General features: G+C 35.8%; 1 protein-coding gene and 1 long non-coding RNA gene across 3 annotated transcripts in view; one reads left to right on the forward strand and one right to left on the reverse strand.

Annotated features, from left to right (window-relative positions):
* Positions 1-23324, reverse strand: part of LOC113622822 (uncharacterized) — a 140476-nt gene that overhangs the window by 54925 nt on the left and 62227 nt on the right. The window contains exon 1 of one of the 2 annotated variants that reach the window (XR_003433672.1): positions 11032-11119. The exons of the other annotated variant lie outside the window; for it this stretch is intronic. This is a non-coding gene — a long non-coding RNA (uncharacterized LOC113622822). Of the gene's footprint in view, positions 1-11031; positions 11120-23324 lie in introns of those variants that run through there. 2 annotated transcript variants of the gene reach the window in all.
* The window catches only part of LRRC9 (leucine rich repeat containing 9), a 101364-nt gene that overhangs the window by 46912 nt on the left and 31128 nt on the right, over positions 1-23324 (forward strand). Inside the window, exons 17-23 of the mRNA XM_027111400.1 lie at positions 8710-8901; positions 10150-10275; positions 12421-12555; positions 13576-13753; positions 15852-16072; positions 17002-17124; positions 21394-21524. Of these exons, the coding sequence (XP_026967201.1) occupies positions 8710-8901; positions 10150-10275; positions 12421-12555; positions 13576-13753; positions 15852-16072; positions 17002-17124; positions 21394-21524 (1106 nt within the window). The remainder of the gene's footprint in view (positions 1-8709; positions 8902-10149; positions 10276-12420; positions 12556-13575; positions 13754-15851; positions 16073-17001; positions 17125-21393; positions 21525-23324) is intronic.

Below are 23324 nucleotides of genomic sequence, written 5' to 3' on the forward strand. Positions count from 1 at the left end.
TGAATCAGTTATATATATACATATATTCCCATATCTCTTCCCGCTTGCGTCTCCCTCCCTCCCACCCTCCCTATCCCACCCCTCCAGGCGGTCACAAAGCACCGAGCTGATCTCCCTGTGCTATGCGGTCTCACTCTTTTTTTTTCTCCTTATTGTGAGTCTTTATTTCTTCTTCACTTTCTAGTTTACCACTTCACAGCTAATGTTGTCAGGTCTTCCCATCTGTTCATTATCCATATGGTTAGTTCTCTTTCTCTCTGCCTTGTCCTTTCTACCCTCATCACACACATAGATCTTGTTTGATTTGTGTTTGCCTTCTTATAAATCACGGACAAATACAGTAATACACATGTACACACACGTATGGATCTTATCTGGCTTTTGTTTTCCCTGTTATATGTCATATAACAAAAATAATTACATATGGGTTCCAGAACTCCAACCCAGCATCCCCTGTTTCCATAGGTCCCAAGTCACTGACATACATTTTCAGAATATATCATCATTCTCAGGTCTTGCTCATTCTCTATCTCCTTGCAACCATGTCAAGGCCCTTGTACTGCTACTTCTGCGACTGTGGTGAGAGTTGCTGCTTTGCTTATTGGCCTTAGATTTTAGTATTAAACCCTCTTCCTTTTTTCTTTTACTAAGCCAAAGTCCTTTTTTTTAAATTGAGGTAACATTGGTTTATGACATTATATAAGTTTATAAAAGTGTGTACAATATTATATTTCAACTTCTGTATATACTACAGTGCTCTCACCACCAAAAGTTTAGTTTCTATGTATCACCATACAGTTGACCACCTTTACCCATTTTGCCCTCCCTCCACCCTACTTCCCCTCTGGTAATCACTACTGTGTTCCTTTTATCTATATGTTTGTTTTTATTTAGTTTGGTTTGTTCATTTATTTTGGTTTTTTTACTCCACATACAAGTGATATCATACAGTATTTGTCTTTGTCTGACTTATTTCACTTAGCATAATACCCTCCAAGTCCATCCATGTTGTTGAAAATGGCAAGATTTCATCGTTTTTATGTCTGAGTAATATTCCATTGTATATATGTACCACATCTTCTTTATCCATTCATCTGTTGATGGACAATTGGGTTGCTTCCATATCTTGGCAATTGTAAATAATGATGCTATGAACATAGGGGTGCATATTTTGAATTAGTGTTTTTTGTACTCTTCAGATAAATAGAAGTAGAAAAGCTGTATCATATGGTGGTTCTATTCTTAATTTTTGAGGAATCTCCATACTGTTTTTCATAGTGGCTGCACCAATTTACATTCTCACCAACAGTGTATGAGGGTTTACTTTTCTCCACATCCTCTTTTTAATTCTTGCCTTTTTGATAATAGCCATTCTAATAGGCATGAGGTGATATCTCGTGGTTTTGATTTGTGTTCCCCTAATAATTAGTGATGAACATCTTTTCATGCACCTGTTGGCCATCTGTATGTCTTCTTTGGAAAAAGCTCCTGTGCCCATTTTTAAAATTGGGTTGTTTGGGGTTTTTTTGTTGTTGAGGTGAACGAGTTTTTTAATATATTTTGGATATCAGCCCCTTATCAGATATATGATTTGCAAATATCTTCTCCAATTCAGTAGGTTGTCCTTTCATTTTGTTGATGGTTTCCTTTGCTGTACAGAAGCTTTATAGTTTGGTGTAGTCCCATTTGTTTATTTTTGCTTTTGTTTAGGAGACATATCTAGAAAGACATTGCTAAGACCGACATAAAAGAGCATACTGCCTATATTTCTTCTAGGAATTTTAATGGTGTTGTGAAACTGGACGGCCACATGCAAAATGGATTAAGGACTTAACTGCAAGGCCAAAGTCCTTTTTAATAGAATTCCCTTGGGTTTGGTATGCAACTGAGGAAAGAAGGTAGTTTAATAGAGGTCCCAGGAATATATATAAATTTTGGGCATTTTTGTTTAATTTTCTTCTAATGATTTGCTTGCAGTTCCAAAGGTTATAACAAGCATTATAATTTTGCTTAGGCACAGATTTAAAGACTAAACTCTTAAGTCATGCAAGGTGAGTGAGCTTAGCCAGCTGCCCAGCATGTATTTGCAATGTAGCTTTGTTGTTCTTTAATACAAAGATTTCTTTCATCATCATAGCCTCACAGCCTGCTTATTGGATGACTATTACCACAGTTATTTTACAGGTAAGGGAACTGGACAAATTTTATGCCCAAGTGGTATTTTCAAATTTTAGAACTAGTAAAGGTAGCTAGCTAGATATAGACCCCTCAGACATTAAGAATCCAGTGTATAAACATGTCTCTAAAAATGACTGTAAGGATCTTCGGATGTTCAGAGAGAGGAGATACTGTATGTAAAATAAAACACGGATACTGAAAACTACATATTACAAACAAGTGGTTTAGTAAATTATTATAAGGTGAACATGCTTGTTAACTAGCGTCCAAGTCAAGAAATAAAACTTTGCCACCTACAGCATAAACCCCTTCTATATGCCCCATTCCTTCAAGAAATCATTATCCTGACTGCTAATAGTTATCCTCTCCCTGCTCTTTTCCCCCTATAGTTCCATCACCCCAAATGTGTATCCCTAGCACAGAAATTTGGTTTTCCCTTTTTTTTTTTAATGTACTGTATTTTTAAAGTCTCTTTTAAGTTTCCCTTCTATCCCCTTCTGCTCCCCACTGTTTATCTGTAGAAATACTTGGACCTTCAAAACCAGAGTTTACCACAGTCCAGACCCTGCCAATTTGCTTACCTATGATACACCCTACATGCCCTCCACCCTCCAGATTTTCTACAAATTGGCAACTGGATCCAGAGATTGGATCAGACTCTGGTTCCATTCCTCTGGCGAGACTACAGGGACACATAATGTCTAGTTGTCTCACTTTTCTGATTCTAGGAGCCATTATTAATGCCTGTATCTTTTAATTCATTGGAGATTACAAAATAGCAACATTCTTATTCTAGAATTTCTTTTTCATTTATTAATTGGAACACTTTTACATAGAGACGTTTCCCCTTATCTATTATTTGGATACCCAGTAGGACTATTCATATAGAAAATGCAGAATAGATGTTTATTTGCTTTTATTTACCAACTTTGAAGATAATGAATTAGTTCCTTACGAATTCCCAAAGATAAGCAATACTTTTTTAGTTTTAATATCATTAGGAATGCAAGGACTTAAACATATTTGATGATATTCAATTTACTGCAATTACTATCATGATTGAAGCTCAAATTTTCTCATCCTTAGCCAGTGGAAGCATCATAAGGTTAGCTCCTTTTGCCATGACCCTAGTAGTCTGTGATAGCTTCTTTGCCACCTGGTATGAAAGATGTTCCATACACATTTTATGTATTTTTCTGTTGCAGACATGGGATCAACTATTTCTTCAAGGAGCCCTGGTTTCTTTTAGAGAAGTGGTATTTAAGGGCCACAATCTGGGTTTGTCATTGTTTCTAGGTCTTTCCATTGGACAGAATTTGTTGTGGGGGAGGGGTGTGTGTGTGTGTGTGTGTGTGTGTGTGGTATATGTGCAAGTAAAACTAACCTCATGAATTTATATTGATGCTTCCAATTCGAATTTAAGACTGCAAATCATTTAACTTAACCTTTCTCTGTTACTTACATTTATATCTTTTTTTCCCACACCAATAATCCTGATTCTCAGGGATACAAGGTGATAGAATTAGGATATTTAATAATCACTCATTTGTTTTATCCCCTATTACACACACAAAAGTCTCAGAATGATAGCGCTAATACTCTCATCAACATGTTACTGGAAAGATTTTTTAAAAATTTTGTGTACTTTTCATTCTTCTCTATTTTAAAAAATAATTAAAATTATCATACTATATCTACTTTGTTAGAGCATGTAGCCCTTACATTCTGTACACTCTCCCTTTTAGTTCATTGGTAATTGTGTATTTAATTCTTATCACCAGTTCTTAGGGTGGTATCAAACATTTTGATTGTCTGAAAAATATTCTATTATAGATTCCTCAGGAAGGGCTTATGGAAACAGTATCCCTTCGGTTACTGAATGTTGATAATAATTTATCTATGTCCTTTATACTTGAAAGGCAGTTTTGTTAGATATAAAATCCTTGGCTCACAATTTCTTTTCTTGGGCATCTTAAATGTTATTTCATTTTCTTCTGGCATAAAGTGTTGCGGTAGAAAAGTCTGATGAGAATGTATAATTTTTTCCCTTGTAAGTCACAGGCTTCGTTGTTCCGGGTCAATATTTCGGATTCACACTATGCTTTTCCAAAATGTAGATTAAAATCATTTTTTCTTTTATTTTTTTGAACTGGAGGTTTTTAGCAATTTTTCTGTTTCCTTTCTTTGGTTCTCTTCTTTAGGAACTCCCATTATCCATATGTTGAATCTTTACCTATCTTCACTATTTGTCACTTTCTCTTGAGTCCTTTTTATCTCTCCATTTAGATTTTAAATTGATTTGATTTTTAAAATTTTCATCTTTTTCACCTTCTATTTATCTTAAGGCATTATTTGTTGTGTTTACGTCTTTTGTCTTTGACTAGTTTAATCTTCATTTCTGAAATGCTTTTATTATTTTATTTCGAATTCTTTTCTGGGTTCTTTCATCTCATTTCTGAGTTTTTCTAATCCAGATTTATGTTGTTATTTTGTATCTTGTATCATTCTTAAATCTTTTTGCTTTTTCTGAAATAATAGGTTTATGGTTATGATATGTTTCTTGGGCATATATTTCTGGTATACTTTTATTGCCTGCAGCAATATAGCAATATTTCTCTCTCTCTGTCTTACACACACACACACACACACACACACACACACACACACACACACACGCACGCACACAGCTTTATCTGGGATTTGACCTTAATACTTTTTTGCTGCTCATTTTCCAGTGAAATTAGTTCTTAACTTTTAAAACAAAAGTGGGGTTTGGGAAAGCTTTTCTAATTTCACAGATCTGCCTCTTCTGCTGTTTATATGTACTGTTTAAAAACTGTAGCACTTACTTTCTGAAATTTCCTGGCTCTATTCCCTTCTTCCACTTCAGTTTGAACTTTCTCTTTTATTTGCCTTTTTTGTCCTTATCCTGTTTAATTTTTATTTAGCCCAGCAGTTTCTTCTCCAAGAAAGATTCAGTTCTGTAAGGGGGCCCGGGTGGGGCAGTTTGAAGATTCGTAGGGGCTAGACTGCTCCATCCCCTTCAGACCTTTTTACTGTAGGTCCCATGCACTCACCTGGTATCAAAGAGGGCAAAACTCCTCCCACTTTCAACTGCTGTATTCAGTTGGCCCTCATACCTTCCACTGAATATTGGTTGGCTATTTTGGGGCTTTCTTATTCTCAGGTCCCTCAGAGGCTGCCCTGATGCTTCCTTCTTCCTCTCACATAGACCTGGACACCATGTAGGTCTTGTGGTTGTTGGTGGTTTATCCCCACCAACTTCTTTGAGACTTATGGGGCTACCTTGTTATGTAGCTTTGTTATAAATGTTGTCCATAGAATTTTGGTTTTATTTTTAACTCTCTTTTTATGTGGGGATTCAGAGAGATTGAACACCTATGCTGCATAGGCTCTATATTCTACAGTAATCTACTTTGTATGTGTGTTTAATATTAATTATATTTATCTCAGCATCATAAAAGGCTATGATCTAATTTAATCACTCACCTATTATTCCTATTGTCTTCTAAGTTTTTTAATTTGCGTCTCATTTTTACTATCATTTTCCTTAAGTGTGTCTCTAACATGGAGAGTTTCCATACCCATCTTGCATGCTAGGCATTAGTTATACTAGGTTGCAGAAAGCAAACATATTGTTACTATGTGTTCATCACCCTGGCCTTGCCTTGTGAGTCAAAATACCCAATCTGTGACTGTTTATATAATGAAAGACCTGGGCTTCATAAATGGTGGAAATACACTATATAGTTTTTGTAGAGTTTTTAAAAATCTAAATAAGATATCCACATAAGGTAAATTGAAAGGGCATAAGCTGTATGCCTGTCATTCACTCACCTGAACTATCAGAAAAGGAGAGTATCCAAGCAAAATGAATAGGAACAGATTTATTTTTCTCTGAAAATAGTTACACCATAGTCAGAATTGGCCAAGGAAAGACAAATATGTATGGCTATCTGCAACTTTCATAGATTATGGGCCTAATTTTTTATGGAAATAGTACTTCTGTCTTATCTTTTCCAATGAGAAATTTATTGTTAAAGTGTTTCTAATGCCTTGAGACAGCTAATCTACATTTAGAGATTGAACTATTACCCCTAAAATATTTTAAAGAGGTCTTGTGGGTTTTAATTTTTGTAAGTTGGGCTACATTGTACTGTAACTTACAAAAGATTTAAACTGAAGCACAAGAAGTGTTAAAACACAAAACTCTGCTACAAAACTGAAAATATTATTCCTTGAATATTTATGGAGTGTATGGAGTCTGTTTTATATTCTGGGAATATAAAAAAGTGAAGATCCCACCCCTATTTTCAAGGAAAGAAGGCAGTTATCTTTATATGATGAATGATTCACAAATGCTAGTCTGCATGCAAGTGCCGGAATTTGGGACAAGTTTTTAACCACTTTTTGATGAAAAATAGGAGAAGATGGGCCATATAGTAAATTTTTATAAATCTAAATTAATTTAATTTAAAATACTGTTCTAAGATTATATCCTTAATACTTTTTTACTGCCAAATATCCTTTTGTTCAAGAAATTATAATCATAGTAAATTATAGGATTTATTTTTACTATGCTTACTTATGGAGATTAAAAAGTCAGTAACACTATTTGATTTCCAGAAATTTTTTAGATTTTAATGATCTGAACACTCAACTCTTGAAACCTGAGTCACTATAATAGACGCTATTCCAACAATATGAACTATGCGTTATATAAGCAGTGACTAATTCTATGGTGAATTCAAACAATTGTTTGTTTTAAACTGTAAAGAAATCAAGTTTATTTTTAATTTATAGTAATACTATTTTTATTTTAAAAAATATGTTGCAAAATATTTTCTTCAAGTACTCTTTATCTCTTTCTTGTTCTGGGTCTGAGTTCGTATATACTTTAAAAGAAAATTTTGTTTGCAACAAATAGAAGTAACAAATTAAAGTCTTAAAGACTTCTTACAAATATGTAAAATAAAGATCTGAATATATAAATGGCCAAAGACGAGAAACACAACAAACAAACAAACAAAATTTTTAAATGTCTAATATAAACACATGGAAAAGATGTGCAACTTCACTGATAATAATATAAATTAAAATAAGGTGGGTGGGTTGGTGGGTATTTAAGGAAACAAGCATTCTCAAATTCCATTGCTGGAAGAAAAAACTGGTACAAACTTCCTTAAAACTATTTGGCAACATTTATCAAGAGTCTTAACAATACAGAAATCCATAAACCAGTAATCTTATTCCTAAAAACCTTTTCTGAAAGTATATTGGCATCTCGGTTAAAGTATTATGACCATGGACATTTGTTGCAGTGTTGACAACAATTAGAAGCCACATAATTGTCCATAATGAAATGTTTAAAACAATACTAATAATTCACATATTAGAATACTATGCAATCATGAAAAATCATTTTTAAAAATAAATTTATTTATTTAGTTTTGGTGGCATTGGGCCTTGGTTGCTGTGCGCAGGCTTTCTCTAGTTGCGGCGAGCAGGGCCTACTCTTCATTGCAGTGCGTGGGCTTCTCACTGCAGTGGCCTCTCTTGTCATGGAGCATGGGCTCTAGGTGCATGGGCTTCTGTAGTTGTGGCATGTGGGCTCAGTAGTTGTGGCTCGTGGGCTCTAGACTGAAGCCTCAGTAGTTGTGACACATGGGCTTAGTTGCTCCACGGCATGTGGGATCTTCCCAGATCAGGGGTAGAACCCATGTCCCCCACATTGGCAGGCGGACTCTAAACCACTGTGTCACCAGGGAAGCCCCATGAAAAATCATTTTGAAGAATACTTAATGGTGTGTGAATATGTTAGAAGGGTACAAAATTCTATATAACAGAATAATATGTTTTATATAAGAAAAAATATAGGGCTTCCCTGGTGGCGCAGTGGTTGAGAGTCTGCCTGCCGATGCAGGGGACACGGGTTCGTGCCCTGGTCCGGGAGGATCCCACATGCCGCGGAGTGGCTGGACCCGTGAGCCATGGCCGCTGAGCCTGCACGTCCGGAGCCTGTGCTCCGCAATGGGAGAGGCCACAGCAGTGAGAGGCCGGCGTACCACAAAAAAAAAAAAAAAAAAAAAAAAAAAAAAATCATGTACTTCTAAAAAAGGAAATTATAGAATGGAATAGATTTAGTTTCTGCCTCTGAAGACGAAACTTTTTTAACCAGGCCATGAGTTCAATTGTATAAACTAGAAGCCTAGATATAAGAAATGTAATTCTTTGTTTGTTGGAGACAATTATCTTGCCAGTTTCTCTTTTCCTTCTCCTCCATGAAAACAAACATTGCCACTCTATGTTAAAAGGCTGAAGTGAGAATTAAGAGAAAATGACTAGGAAAATATGTACATTGATACCATTGCTGCAGTATAACTAGTGTTTGGGTTTTCTGTGAGGATTACCAAAAAAGCACGTAAAATACTTAGAGAATCAGAGAGAAAAGAACTGTGTAAATACAAACCGTGATCCTTCTAGCATCACTTCTATTTGTATGTGTTGCAGGATAACCTTGAATATTTGGATGCAAGTCATAACCATGTGATAACTCTTGAGGGATTTAGAGGTCTGATGAAACTTAAGCACTTAGACTTGAGCTGGAATCAACTGAAAAAATCTGGCGATGAAATAAATATGTTATGCAAACACACCACAAGCCTTCTCACTCTGGATATTCGACATAATCCATGGCAAAAGGTATGAAACAGAAATGTTTATAAAAAAGCAAACAATCATTTTTATTTCAAAGCTGTTTTCTCACTACTATTCAAGAATAGCCAGAAATAGGCAAACTATCTTTGTCTCGCTAGAATTCCCTTAAGTATTTCATAAGTTGAATTTAGTGTAGTGATCAAGTGAATAAAATGTTACTATAAGAAAAGTCTTTAATTTCACATCAGACTTTTTTTGCAACCTCTAATAGTTTAAGAGTATTGTGGTTTTAAAAGTGTTAGATGTCACTGCCATTTGCACACCTTCAGAGAATTTTCATAGTGCAGTATAGCTCAGCATGCTAGAACCCTATTGTAATGAGGCATAGGAACCAAGAATAATAGAATACAGTGAGAGAAACATACTATTGTTAATTTAAAAGTAAACATGCTTTTGTTAATTTTTCCCCCTTTAATAGTATGTTTCTCTCACTGTATTCTATTATTCTTGGTTCCTATGCTTCACATTCCCTGATGAACCTGAATTATAAAGTCTTATTTATGTTCTGTTATAAAAGGAAATTTGATTGAACGCTATTCTTTCTCATCACAAAAATATGTAGATTCATGCTAAGAAATTTCAATATTCAATGATTATACTGAAGAGTATCTCCAAGTATTTAAAATAAGCCCCAAGTTTATAATTTCAAGACTATTCCTTTCCTTGCTTTTCAAAAATGTATATAGACTGTGTTCAACATTTTTAAAAGGGACTAAAGCATGATTGGTTCTTTTAAATTGGCCGTATTACGATGTTTATACTATTGTATTTCTCCTTTTTAGCTCAGTAAAATTGAAGAATATTTTTCTTTTGCCAAATCAGACTTCCTGAATGATCACAGTACAGCTGTAGCCCTGTTGCCAAATTAAATGTCAAGAGCTGAAGATCTGTATTGGATCACCCATGGAGCTGACTAGCTAAATGCTGATCTAGATAAGCAGGAGGCACTGCAGTTGTTCTGTGAACACTTTTCACCACAGTCACTTTTCAACAGCTTGTGGGATTTCCTCTCTCCACAAGAGTAGAACTATCCACCTTCAAACAAAAAAGATTAATTCTTAAATATAATTTAATTTCAACTATTGTTTAAAGAATTAAGCCTTTATTTTTAGACAAATATAATAAAGTAGGAGATGCATAATTTGAATTATGTGGGAAGGAACAAAGAACTCCTTTCCATGTCATAGCACATGTAATATTTTGTAAAAATTAACTTTTGGTATTTTTCCCAAGCCAGCCACATTAAGACTGAGTGTTATTGGCAGATTAAAGACTCTTACTCAGTTAGATGGAGTCCTTATTTCTGAAGAAGAAGCAACAGCAGCTAAGAAGTTTATTTCTGGGACAAAGATTACTCAGGTTGGATTTTACTATTTAATATTTCTTGTTCTATTTAGAATATACAAATAATATTTCCCATACTCTTATTTTGTTATTGAGATTTTATATTCTCTCTTAGCATGCTAATAAAAAGATCAGTCTATAACAATCATATCACTTGAATTTTTTTTCTGTTTAAATGTATTCCATTTAAATACCAACTGGTTGTATGGATTCTCATCCCTGCACACTACCCCCAAAATACCTCTAGGGTAACTGTTTCTTTCCTAGTCAACCTGAACTCACCAGAGTCCTTTAGAACCTACATGAAAATAAGCAACTTTCTGTGGATAAGGTAAGCTTCGAGGCCTTGAGAAAGCATTTAGTAAATTATTTACCTAGTATTGATATTATTTGTGTCTGGCTGAAAGAAAACAAAACCTATTAACTTAGGGAAGGGGAAATACCTATATTATCCAGATTAAGAACGCTACTTTGGCCAAAGTAGCTTCAACATCCTAAATATCTCCACTCTAGTTATCTAGCTATTTACTTTTTGTGGAATATTTGAATATTAATTCCTTAATGTAATGTTTAATTTTGTATCTGTTCAAAGTGAAGGAAAGAAACTCTTTTGTTGATAAGAATATAATTAACTCCTGAAGAAGAGTTGGGGATTTATCCTACCAGAAATCAAAACTTACTAAAATCCTGTAAGACAATGTGGAATTGGAAGAGTTAGACAAATAGATCAATACAACAGAGTATAAAGACCCAGTGTAGACCCACACATACCTGGAAACTTGATAAATATCAGAGCTGCCTGTACAGATCAGGGAGCTAGTCAATAAAAGGCACTGGAACAAGTGCATTAAGGCTTTCACTACAAAAAGCAAAACCAAAAATGTTTTAGAAGAAAAGATCAGAGATTATCATTATAACCTTGAATGAGGGAAGAATTTATTATGCAAGAAACAAAGAGCATATACTATAAAAGGTTAGATTTGTCTATGTTAAAATTAATACATCTATTCCTCAAAGGGCAGAAAGTGAAAAGACAAGCTATATACTGGGAAAAGAAATTTGAAACACATCTGACAAAAAATATTCTTTATATATCCAAAATATATCAGGAAAAAGACAACCAATCAAACAGAAAACTGAGCAAAACATTTAAACAGACACTTCACTGGAGAGGAAATCAGAACAGCCAAACAACTTAGGAAAAGATGCTCTACCACATTAATACTCAAGAAAATAAACATTAAAACTTAAATGATCTACCAATTTATGGCCACTACTGGGGGGAAAAAAACCCTTGACAATATCAAGTTTTAGCAAAGGTTTGAAGTAAAGGTTACAATTGGTACAACCATCTTGGATAACAAATTGGCCCTATCTAGTAAAGCTAAATATATACATACCCTAAACCTAGCAAGTTATATACTCTAAAGAAACTCTTGCATATATATACCAAGAGTCATGCACAAGAATATTTATGACAGCAATGCTTATAATAGCAAAAAACTGAAATCAGCTCAATGTTCATTGATGGGAGAATTGATAAGGAAATATTATATAGCAATGACATATGAATGAACTACATCTACAGGAAGAAGCATAGAAGAATCTCATGGATATAATACTGAGCAAAAAAGCAAGTCATAGAAGAATATAAACATTCAATTTACATAAAATTTGAATATGTATAAGACTAATATTTTATTTATGGATATAAACATAAGTCTATAAAGAAAGAAAGTATGATAGATACAAAATTTGAGATCAATTGAATGCTTCTTAGGGAATTGATTCACTTGAGATGAGTGATGGCTTCCAAGGAGAAGGAGAGAAAAAAAGATTAGGATGGGGCACCCAGGGAGCTTCTAGGGTAGTAGGAATATTCTGGCTCTTAAACTGGTTTCATGATGGATTATATGGTGTTTGTTTTATAATAATCCTTTCACAGTTTTATAAATATTATTTTGTGGTTAAATGTCTGCTAAAACAAAAAAATGAGTGAGATATATAAAGTATATCCAGATACTGAAAACATTTTAAGGTAAAGAATATGTCATATTTTAAAAGTATTCATTGGGCCGCTCATCTAGGAAACAATTCTTTTAACTATATATATATGGACCTCTCTGTGCTATTTCCTTTATGTGTTTTTCGTTTTATTAGTTATCTCTCTTACGGCATTCTAGTACTAAAGAGGAGAGATCACGGATTCTTAGTATATGGCCTTCTGCCAAAATTCTGACACAGATTTCAAAATTAGGACCACATGCACATCTGAGTGGAAACTGGTACTTGAAGGTAAAGACAATTTATTAAACCTAATATAAAAATTTAATTGTTTTTTGTCAGCTTTGGCCTTTGTATCATAACGAGGGCATAGATAGGTAATGGGCAGAAAACTGGAAGAGCTAAATTAAAAGTAAAAGAGAAGTCAAGTCATGAGTAGTTATGTCACAGGGGCTAGAACTCAGCAGTGGTCACTACAGAACAGGAAATTTAGGATAAAGGTACACTGCAAAACCAAAGGGTAGATTCTGAGAATATATCAAAATAAACAAGAAAACTTTAAAGCTCAGAGCCAGAGACCAAGCCAAAAATTTGGATGGCAAGGTAAAAGGGATCAAGAATCCTGGCAAGAGAATGGAGGAACTGGTCAGAATTCAGCCAAGGCTAAGGGAAAAGTTATGGAGCACTAGCAGCTTCTTGCTCAAGAAGCACCCTTTTACCTCTTGCCAAAGATAGAAACTGGGCTAAGAGAATCTGACCCTTGAAAATGGAAGATATTAGTGGCATTCTTTTTATTACAGAATATACATAGATATTTAGTTGTGATGCCGGCTCTGTGATAGTCTTAGCTGACTCCACAGGGAGTTGTGAAATTAGAATGGCCCTTTAAATCTGTCCCAAGTTGGGCTGAGATGGCCAGGCCTTTCTTTCCTTTCATCATTGGATGTGGGCCAACCTGGGAAGGAGCATGACCTTGGACAAGGCAGCTCTCTGCTGCTGATGCTGTCCCTGAAGGGACTGACAGTTGAAGGCTTTCTGCCAACAGCACTTGCAGCAACTGGGACAAGTCCTTCACTGCTGGGAATCTGACTGGCACAGCTCAGTGTCTGTAATACCATGTAAGTCCCTCTGAGTTATAATCTTGTCAAATTTTACTTTTCTGTAAACTAAGAGCTTTGCAATATCTTTAGTTCCTAGAGGACTTTTTATGTTACTTACCACATTTGAATTATTTCATTAGCCTTTTTATCTTATAACATTGAAGTTATTGATGTCATCCAGAAGCAACATATAATGTGAATTATTCTACAGATAACTGCCTTAAATTTAGATGGGCAACATCTTTTTGAAATCACAAATTTAGAAAAATTGGAAAATTTGAAGTGGGCATCATTCAGCAACAATAATCTCACTAAAATGGAAGGCTTGGAATCTTGTGTTAACCTGGAAGAGCTCACATTAGATGGAAACTGCATCTCAAAGATAGAAGGTAAGGTATTAGAGAATTCTAAAGTCTTAAAATATGAATGTCTAATTAACAAGAGCAAAAAGTGAATAACACTGAGGATAGAATTTCTGAAGAGGAAGGTCTTCAGAGAATTTCCAAGAAGGTTTGGAGTAGAGTATTCTAAACACCTCTTTAGTGGGATCTGTGACTGACTGCTATATATAATGAGCCCAACTAGCTGCCTTCCCTCCCCTCTCTTAACCAGTGTTTACCATCTATTACCAAACTTAGCACATTACAAACTAGTCAGTGTTCAAAATCTGTACCATTGAGTAAATAAATGAAAGAATGAGGTGTGCTTTTGAAAAAGATAAAGCAGCTCAGTTCATTTTTCAAAATATGGAATTAAGGTTACATTTGGAAATTTGAAGACTTTCAACAAAATGAACATTTTATTCACTGGAGGTTGAAAATCAGATGTACTATATAAACTTTTACTGGGATCCACATACAAGTACAAATTAAGCAGCTTTATTAATGCCTGCATAAGTGTACACACACACACATCATGCATACTTATCTAGGTATAATACATTTCTGGATGTGCATTTTGGTAACAAGGCTGTCCTTGTCAAGGAGAGAAGGTAGGAATTGAAAATCATGCCTGAGAAAGACTTAATTTACACTTTATTAGCTTTTGAATTGTTTTTAGCATGTGTGTACTACGTTTTTCATAAAATAGAAAATTTTACTTTAAAAAATTACATATGCAAAAGCAAGTATTAAAAACAGCATGTATAACATTTGTTATACTTCATTTTAATGGCTGTTAACAATAGTTTCTAAAAATTGCTTGATCATAAGAATCACTTAGGATACTTATTGAGTATATAGATCCACAGGCCTCTCCTCTGTAGATTTTAGCTAAGTAAACAGTGCGGGGGGGTTGGGGGTGGGGGGGCGGAGGTGTAGGTCAGGCATCTGTGTTTACAACTATCACTAGTCTCCATTCCCATACAATAGGGTGTTAATTTTGCTATGTATGTAACAATTGAGAACCCTATTTCCTTTTTATTCCCCTCCATAAGCCTACTGAAGGGAAGACTCCTTCAACCTGTATTTTCCCTATACCCACTTTTCAAACATAGCTACCCCACTAAACTTTAACAGATATTTATCTTCTTTTTCCCAAACATAGATAGGCTTAATATGCATTTAAGGATTTTTGCTTTGATACTACATCCTAACTTGCCCTAGATTGATTTGCTTTCAGCATTTCATAGTCCCATGATAAAGGCTGGTGTGAAAGGGGTGCATGAATAAAATTTATTGAGGACTGATTATTTATTTGCTAAAAGCTATAACTGATACTTTTCAAATGCCATTCCGTTTAATTCCATAACCGTTAGAAGTAGATTTCAGTATATCCATTTCATGGATGAAGAAAATTTGTCTCAGAGGTTACATAATTTTACATAATTTACCTATGGTCCCAAATCTAGTGTGAAACCAACATTTAAAACCAGTTCTAACTCCAGAGTTCTTATCTGTCAACTGCACCATCCTACCTACAGTTATAAAGTGTCTACAGCACATAATGTACATAGGGGGTTAGATTGTGGTGAGAGGAAGCATTTTCTAAAGTTCTGTCTTAGACTGCTTTCAAGCATACAAAGGTAGAATTAGGTTCTTTTTAATACAAATGATGGCACAGTAAGGAATACTTTCCAGAGTGTTGTATTCTAGTTCCTTACCCTTAATGTTTTACAATGGGGGTTGGTGATTATTTTGAGCTTTGTAAAGTAGAGCTTTATATTATTGTGATGGTGAGAACCTTAATCAATTACATAATTTAAAGGTTATTTGAAAGCTTAATTCAGTATTTCCTATACAATACCTTCCCTTAACACCTAAAAAAAATGTGTCTACTTGGAAATCCAAAATTGGAATTTAATATATTATCTAGTACACATTTTATTCTTCTTTAACAAAAGGAAAAACAATGATGGTTAATACTATAAAATCTGTAAAGCCATTTGAACTTAGAAAAAGATAAACAGTAAAACAACCAGCCAGGTATTTTTTAAATTAACTTTTCAGTGCTGTCTGAATCTTTTCTTGAATTTGCTTATTTTTCTAGGCATTTCCAAGCTGACTAAATTAACCCGCCTCAGCATAAATAATAATCTCCTCACTGGTTTGGAAAAGCATACTTTTGATAACATGCTTCATCTTCATTCCCTTTCTCTTGAGAACAACAAAATCACTTCATTGAGTGGTTTACAAAAAGCTTTTACACTGATTGAATTATACATAGGCAATAACTATATTGCTCTCAATCAGGAGATCTACAATTTAAAGGTGACTATCTGGAGTACTAATGTTTTTGGTTTTCTAAATATTTTCTTATTTCTTTATACTATGAAAGTAATGCATGTTCACTGTACAGAATTTGGAAAATATAGAAAAATGTAAGGAAGAAAATAAAAATCAAGAAAAATGTATTTGATGTCCATTTCCTACCATTGGGACTTGCAGTGGCCTCTTTCCTTTTGCTGATACCATATTGCTAGGGCTTTATCTCCTACCAAAAACTTATGTCCATTTCCCATCTTTCCTTACTTGCAGCCTTATCCTCATTGTATTCCCCCAATACAACTACTTCTAGAGCTGCAGAGTCAACCTAATCAACAACAGCAACAAAACAAACCATTTTACATTATAGATGAGGATTAGTTTTACTCCCTCTTGTCTTAACCTCTCCCATCCATATCTACTCAGGGCCCTTCCTTCACAACAAACGTCTTATCTAATAAGGAAGCACATTTTCCCTTAAGATGAATTCTGCTACTCTCTTACAAGGCAGAAGCACTTCAGTTTTATCCCTCATCAGAAGACTGTTTTTCATTGTTTCATTTCACTGTTGTATCTGTATACACACATACTATTTAACAGATCATTATTCCATAAACAAAGTATATGTTTTAAACTTTGCTAAGTTTCTTTGCAAATCTTTATCATGGGTAATACATTTAGCACCAGCATCCAAAAAGGGATTCTGATCATATAATATAGACCACTGAAATACCGCACAAAATTAGACCTTAACAGTATGAAAGTATAATGCTTGCACTAAACAGCAGCATACTTAAAAGCACTCAAGTCACTATGAAATGATAGAGTAATTTAATATTAAAATTCAAGGATGATTAAACTCTTAAGGGGAAAAAAACTTGTTAGAGTGAGATATATATGTATATCACTTTAAATGTATGTATTTTTATTACCAGGGTTTATGCAACCTGGTCATTCTAGACATGTATGGAAACATTATTGTATGGAATCAAGAAAACTACCGGTTGTTTGTAATATTTCATCTTCCAGAACTGAAAGGTCTGGATGGAATCTCAATTGTAAGTTGTTTTATTGACTCATAGCATTTGGTCCAGGCTTCATATTAATATATCCATAGGCCATAATCATTTTGAATGTTGCTTTATCACTAGTATGTTACCCAAACTTATTATGCTTATTAAAATCTAGGTCTCCAAAGCACATTTTAGATCTGGGTTTTAATTGTTTAAATTGAGGTAGTCTGGGAGGGAAGATGCTGCGTACATTTGCACCCACTGAATTCAGTGCCTAACAAATTTATGAGACAGGATAGGAGAAACTGCCCTGGACCCCTACCGTCCTCTTGGGCCTAAAAACAGCTTCCTGTTACCTGGAAAAATACAGTTGTTAAGATTTAAGAAAAACATATTTGAACCAAAAAGTGGTATGTCAACATTACTAGTAAACTATACTAGTAAAAAATAACTTTTTATACTGTGTAAAAAATAACACAGAACATAGGACTGAATATGAAAGCAATATTTGGAAACTTGGATTCTATAACTAGTAAGTTCATACAGGGCTCCTGATTTCCATGTAACAGGATAAGTGCAAAACAAATGGGTGAAGAATAAAAAGGTTCCCTGTGTAACATTGCCTAGCCCCTGTCAGACAATAAAACTCATCAAATTTCTAGGAAACTGAGAGATAGTTCATGATTATTTGGGACTTTGAGGTGCTCTGAGAAAATTACTAATTCTAACCCTGATTTTTTTCAGGGCCCTTCTCAGAATGAAGAATCAAAAATATTCTCCCCCAAACACAAACAATTCTCTAGAATCTTGTATACTGGGTTTTATTTAGGTGTTGGCTTTCACTGAGGGACGCTTTAAAAACAGTCTCATGAAACTAGTACTGTATGTGCTCCAATGGTGGTGTTGAGTATCTTATCCTTCCTATCTCTCTGTGCCCTCATTTGAAGGGCCACCTGAGAAAGTGCTTTTAGAAGTCAGTGTAGGAAAACCTTTCCTCCCTGAGGAAAAGTTATGCTGTCCTCACTGACAATGAGTATTTTTAAACTATTTTCCTTTTCACTTTGACTACCTAAAAGCTCAGGGCCACATTTATGGTTCAATGACAGAAACCCTGTAGGACTTATGGTCTATCTGTCCCTATCCCCAGTTTTGATCTATTTAACTTACATCATCCTCAGTCTTGATCTTCACTATTTATTATTTGCATTTTACTATTTGAGTATATGTTCCTCCTGTAAGCTGCCATAAATTCTTTGTGGAATGAGGTAGAATATAAATATATGAATTAATAATGGACATGAAGACTAGATTGAATAATTTAGACTTTAATTGAGAGGTAATGGGAAGGCATTGAAGATTTTTGAATTGGGGAATAACATTTTGAAAACCATATATTAGGAAATTTAACAGCAGTGTTTAAAGTGATTGATGAAAAACCAATAGGAGGCTATTAGCGTGGTCTACATGTGAGGTAATGAGAAACTGAAATAAACCAAGGGGAAGTGGTTTTAAAAATGGAGAGCTGAAAGGTAGGAGAAATACTGGGAAGAATTGACAGAACTTGGCAACCAATGAAATTTGAAGGACGAGGAAATGGAAGAATAAAAGATGTCTACAAGACTTGAGTCTATTCCACTAAGAGATATCATAACAGAAATATGATTACAGGAAGAAAAGCATTTTCAGGAATAAGATGATTAGTGTTAGACACACGAAGAAAGCTGATAATTAAAACCAAAAGGATATAACATTGACTAAGGAAAGAGAGTAAAGAAAGTAAAGAAATCCAAGTGAGCCTTTAATACTTCCATTTAGGAAATGTAAAGAGGAAAAGAAGCCACCAAAAGTAGACACAGAGGGAAGTAGAAGAGCAATATAATCCTAGAGTGTTTGAGAGGTAAATGGACCTGGACTTTAGAAATGACATAGTCTAAATCCTTTATTTTATCAATGAGCGCAAAGAACTCCAGAGAATTTAAATGACATTCCAAGTGACATGACTTTTTAATGGTAAAGTATGGACAGCTGAGCCTCACTCTGTGCCCAAGGCTCCATGGATATATAATCATACCAGGAAGTAAGGGAGTGGTACTGGAAGTTCCAACCCTCTAATCATGGTTGCTGCCCCTGGCAACCAGCCCCCATTCTTAAGGACTTTCCAAAAGTCATCTTGTTAAGATACTCAGACTGGTTGAAAGGAGCTTGTCATAAATAGCAACACAGTCCTTTCACCTTTATGGCTCTGGACCTATTTCAGAAACCGAAAACAAAAAACCAAATATTATAATAAAAGATGCCCCTATGGCTCTTATATAGGAAATTATGAGGGTTTGAGGAGCTATGTGCCAGGAACAGTAGACAAAGACCAAATATAGGTTTCTTATTATAAATCACAATATCACAGCTCATGCTCTGGCCTTTGAACACAGATCCTTTAGAGCAAAATGATCAGAAAATTCAAAATATATTGGAATATTACTGTAATCCCATTCAGTAATTATCCAGTCCATAATCATATAGAAATGTCTCTCCCAGTGAGGCCACTCAGATTTGCAGGTTTCCATTGGAGACGTTGTCAGGTTCCAAAAGCAGGAGTGGTCTCAAAACACATAGCTTAATCCTTTCTTCAGGATCTGATATAATTGAACTGAGACAATATCATCTCTTGCTCTGAACCCCTTTTGAGGTAATATAATATTGGATTTCCTCATTACATAATCTATTTATTAATTCCTTTACCCGTAAGTGCCCTTCCCTGTTCTCTCCATTTATAACCATACTTTTCCACCTTTGGAAGGGATATTAGATTCAGCCACTGTGCTGGTCTAGTCTAGCATATACCTCCCCTCAGTCCACCCCACTTCAGATAGGACAAGGTTATATAGGTGCAAAACTAGTGGGCTATTTTTGCCACCAGGAAATACAGATACATTCACTGTTAACCCCAGTTTTGCCAGATGGGGTGAAGGTAAAACCTACCCCCATCAGGCCTTTAGGAATCCTGACAAAAGGCTTAAAAACATAGTTTCTCGCTTAGGAATTATCCCTGTTTCCAGTATTTGTAGTTGTAGCTGTGGTCCTGTGGCCACTGCATCAGGTAGAAAAAAAATTTGAGGTGATGTGAGGAAGAATGAAAGAAGAAATATAATGGTTGTACCAGCATCATCCTTCTTTCGCAAGAATTGCATAGTCATATCAGCATCCTTGTCCCATCCCCCAGATGCACCAGAAAAACAGAAGTCTATCCAGCGGGGACCCTCCTTTAGCCCCATTCATGTTCACACTGAGTATGAGCACTCTTAGGAAGGTATTTAAGCCAGCCCATCATGCTTTTATCTCCCCCCGCATTTTAGACAACCAATGTTTTAATTGCCCATTCTAGTTCTCTATTGAACTACTACTCTGAGGGGGATATCTTTCTGCCCACTGTTAGACATTATGGGCTGTTCAGTGTGTTCCTTGGTCTGAAGAAATAAGTCAACTGTCCAGATTGGTGCAATATCTTCTGTTCCAGTTCTTTTATAGCATTATGTGCATTTGCATTTACACTGGGTAAGCAAATCCCAGTCCAGAGTCAGTATATATTCCTGTCAAGACCCATTTGTAGTCCCCCAGGGCTACCAGCCTCAGTCTGACTTGCCAGCTATATTCAGGGCTTTACCACAGGGAAATCTGCCACATAGCCATCTGCAGTCTCTGTCTCTTTTGCTGGCAGACAGAACAGTTCTTATTGGCATTTAGTGCCTCAGAGGGTGCAAGAGGAATATGTCTAGATTCAGCCCATCTCCGCACTGCTGTAGACCCCCAATGTCCACCTATTTTATAGACCCAGGTGGCCACCTTAAGTGAGCATATGGGCATATCTGCTTGTCAATTCCAATCACCTTCCAAAATGGGAAGAGAGTTCAGATGGGCATCAATGTGTCCTACTTTAATGTACACCTCAAATTTCCATAGGGCTGTGCCCCATATGGGCATCTTTTTAATAGGTCAGTTTTCCATTGCCCTCCTGCCTGACCATATGGCCAGGCCAGGAACAGTAGATGAAGGTTTCTTATTATTATCTCAGTAACACACCAGAGGACTCACCACAGTTTCATTCCTCAGGTCTCAAGGTCCCTAGGTGGTCTGCCTTCTTCTCTGCACCTTTCAGTCTCCTATATTTATTTTATATATAATATCCAAGGGTTTAGCTGTACTTAGTAGGAAATAGGGAGAAATGAGGCTATTCCATTTTGACCTGGAACCAAAGAATTAATGTCATTTAGTCATCTGTAAGAGAGAACCTCACTTTCTAAATATCCTCATATACAGGAACCACCAGAGATTGAGTGTGCAAAAGATTTGTTTGGTGGCAGACTTACTTCTGACATGATTGCTGAACGACAAAGACATTCAAACTTCACCCAAATGCAAGAACTAAATTGGACTTCATCATCCATCAGGTACAATCATTTAATTCTATGCTATTTGATATTATAATATATAGTTATTATTATTTTTCTAAGGTTTATAATTTATACATCTTATCCAAATATAACCAGTAATTCAGAAAATCATCTACACTACTTCACAATTTCATACTAACTTTACCATCTTTGAATTGCATTAATAACTTTTATTATCACACACTATGATTAAAAATGTCATCAATCTCTTTCTAAGACCTTATATTTCCCTTTTCTTTTACAATCAAGCTTTTAAAATTAGAACATACTAGGTTTGCTCCTCACATTGTACCACTCTAATCCAATGCTCTCTGGCTACCACTGCCACCATTCCTCTGATGCAGTTCTCATGAATGTTATCATTGTCCTCCTGTTTAATAAATCCGTTTCTCTTCTTTTTCTATTCTGCACTCTTCACAGGCAGACATCTTTAGCCATAGTTTTAATTTATGACGATGACCCCCTAATTTACCCCAAATCTAGCCTCCTAATTTGAATATTCGATTGCTCTCTAGATAGCATCTAGGAAACAACATTCACCTGTTGTCGCCCAAGCCAAAAATCTAGAGTCCACTCTCTCTCCTTTGTCCTCCATTGTTTTGTTTGTTTGTTTTTTTGCGGTACGCGGGCCTCTCACCGCTGCGGCCTCTCCCATTGCGGAGCACAGACTCCGGACCCGTAGGTTCAGCGGCCACGGCTCACGGGCCCAGCCGCTCCGCGGCACGTGGGATCCTCCCGGATCGGGGCACGAACCGGCGTCCCCTGCATGGGCAGGCAGACCCCCAACCACTGTGCCACCAGGGAAGCCCTTGTCCTCCGTTTTTAATTAATCACTACATTCTATAGAGTCTGTGTCTTAAGTATGTGTCATAGTTCCCCCCTTCTTTCCATAGTCATTGCCCTTGTCCTAGGTTGGGGAATTAACTAATTTAGAAACTATTTTTTTTTTTTGTCTTATACAACCTTACCTGCAAATCCATCTATTATCCATACCGCCTTCTAAGATGCAAGTTTTATCAGATCACTTCCCTTCTCAACATTGTTCAGTGTCTTTCCACTGTCTACAGAATAAAATTTTAAATCTCTTTGTACAACATAGAAGGCCCTTCCTTTTTTATTATAGTTTCTCTGAATCCCATTTCTTGAGGACACAGACAGTGACTTTCATATTTGTTGTAGCCTTTCCAAACATATTGTCTGCACTTAGGAAATAAACTAATGAAAACATGTCAAAAGAATAAATGACTTTTAATGTATAAAGTGTGTCATAATTATAACTTTAGGGGTGAGCATTTGTTTAAAGGTGTGGTAGGCTTTTGCACAGCCAAGGAAACCATCAACAAAATGAAAGGACAACCTACTGAATGTGAAAAAGTATTTGCAAATTAAATATATGACCAACAAGAAGTTAATATCCAAAATATATAAACAGACCATACAATTCAACATCAAAAAAAAAAAAACAACCAACCTGATTAAAAATGGGCAGAAGAGATCTGGATTGACATTTCCCAAAGAAGACATACAGATAGCCAACAGGCACATGAAAAGATGCTCAACATCGTTTATCATCAGAGAAATGCAAATTAAAACCACAATGAGGGCTTCCCTGGTGGCGCAGTGGTTGAGAGTCCGCCTGCCGATGTAGGGGACACGGGTTCGTGCCCTGGTCCGGGAGGATCCCACATGCCGTGGAGCGGCTGGGCCTCTGAGCCATGGCCGTTGAGCCTGCGCATCTGGAGCCTGTGCTCCACAACGGGAGAGGCCACAACAGTGAGAGGCCCGCTTACCGCAAAA

The sequence above is a fragment of the Aethalodelphis obliquidens genome, unplaced genomic scaffold, assembly GCF_003676395.1.
Source record: "Aethalodelphis obliquidens isolate GAN/ISIS:26980383/991018 unplaced genomic scaffold, ASM367639v1 scaffold10, whole genome shotgun sequence".
Classification (NCBI taxonomy): domain Eukaryota; kingdom Metazoa; phylum Chordata; class Mammalia; order Artiodactyla; family Delphinidae; genus Aethalodelphis; species Aethalodelphis obliquidens.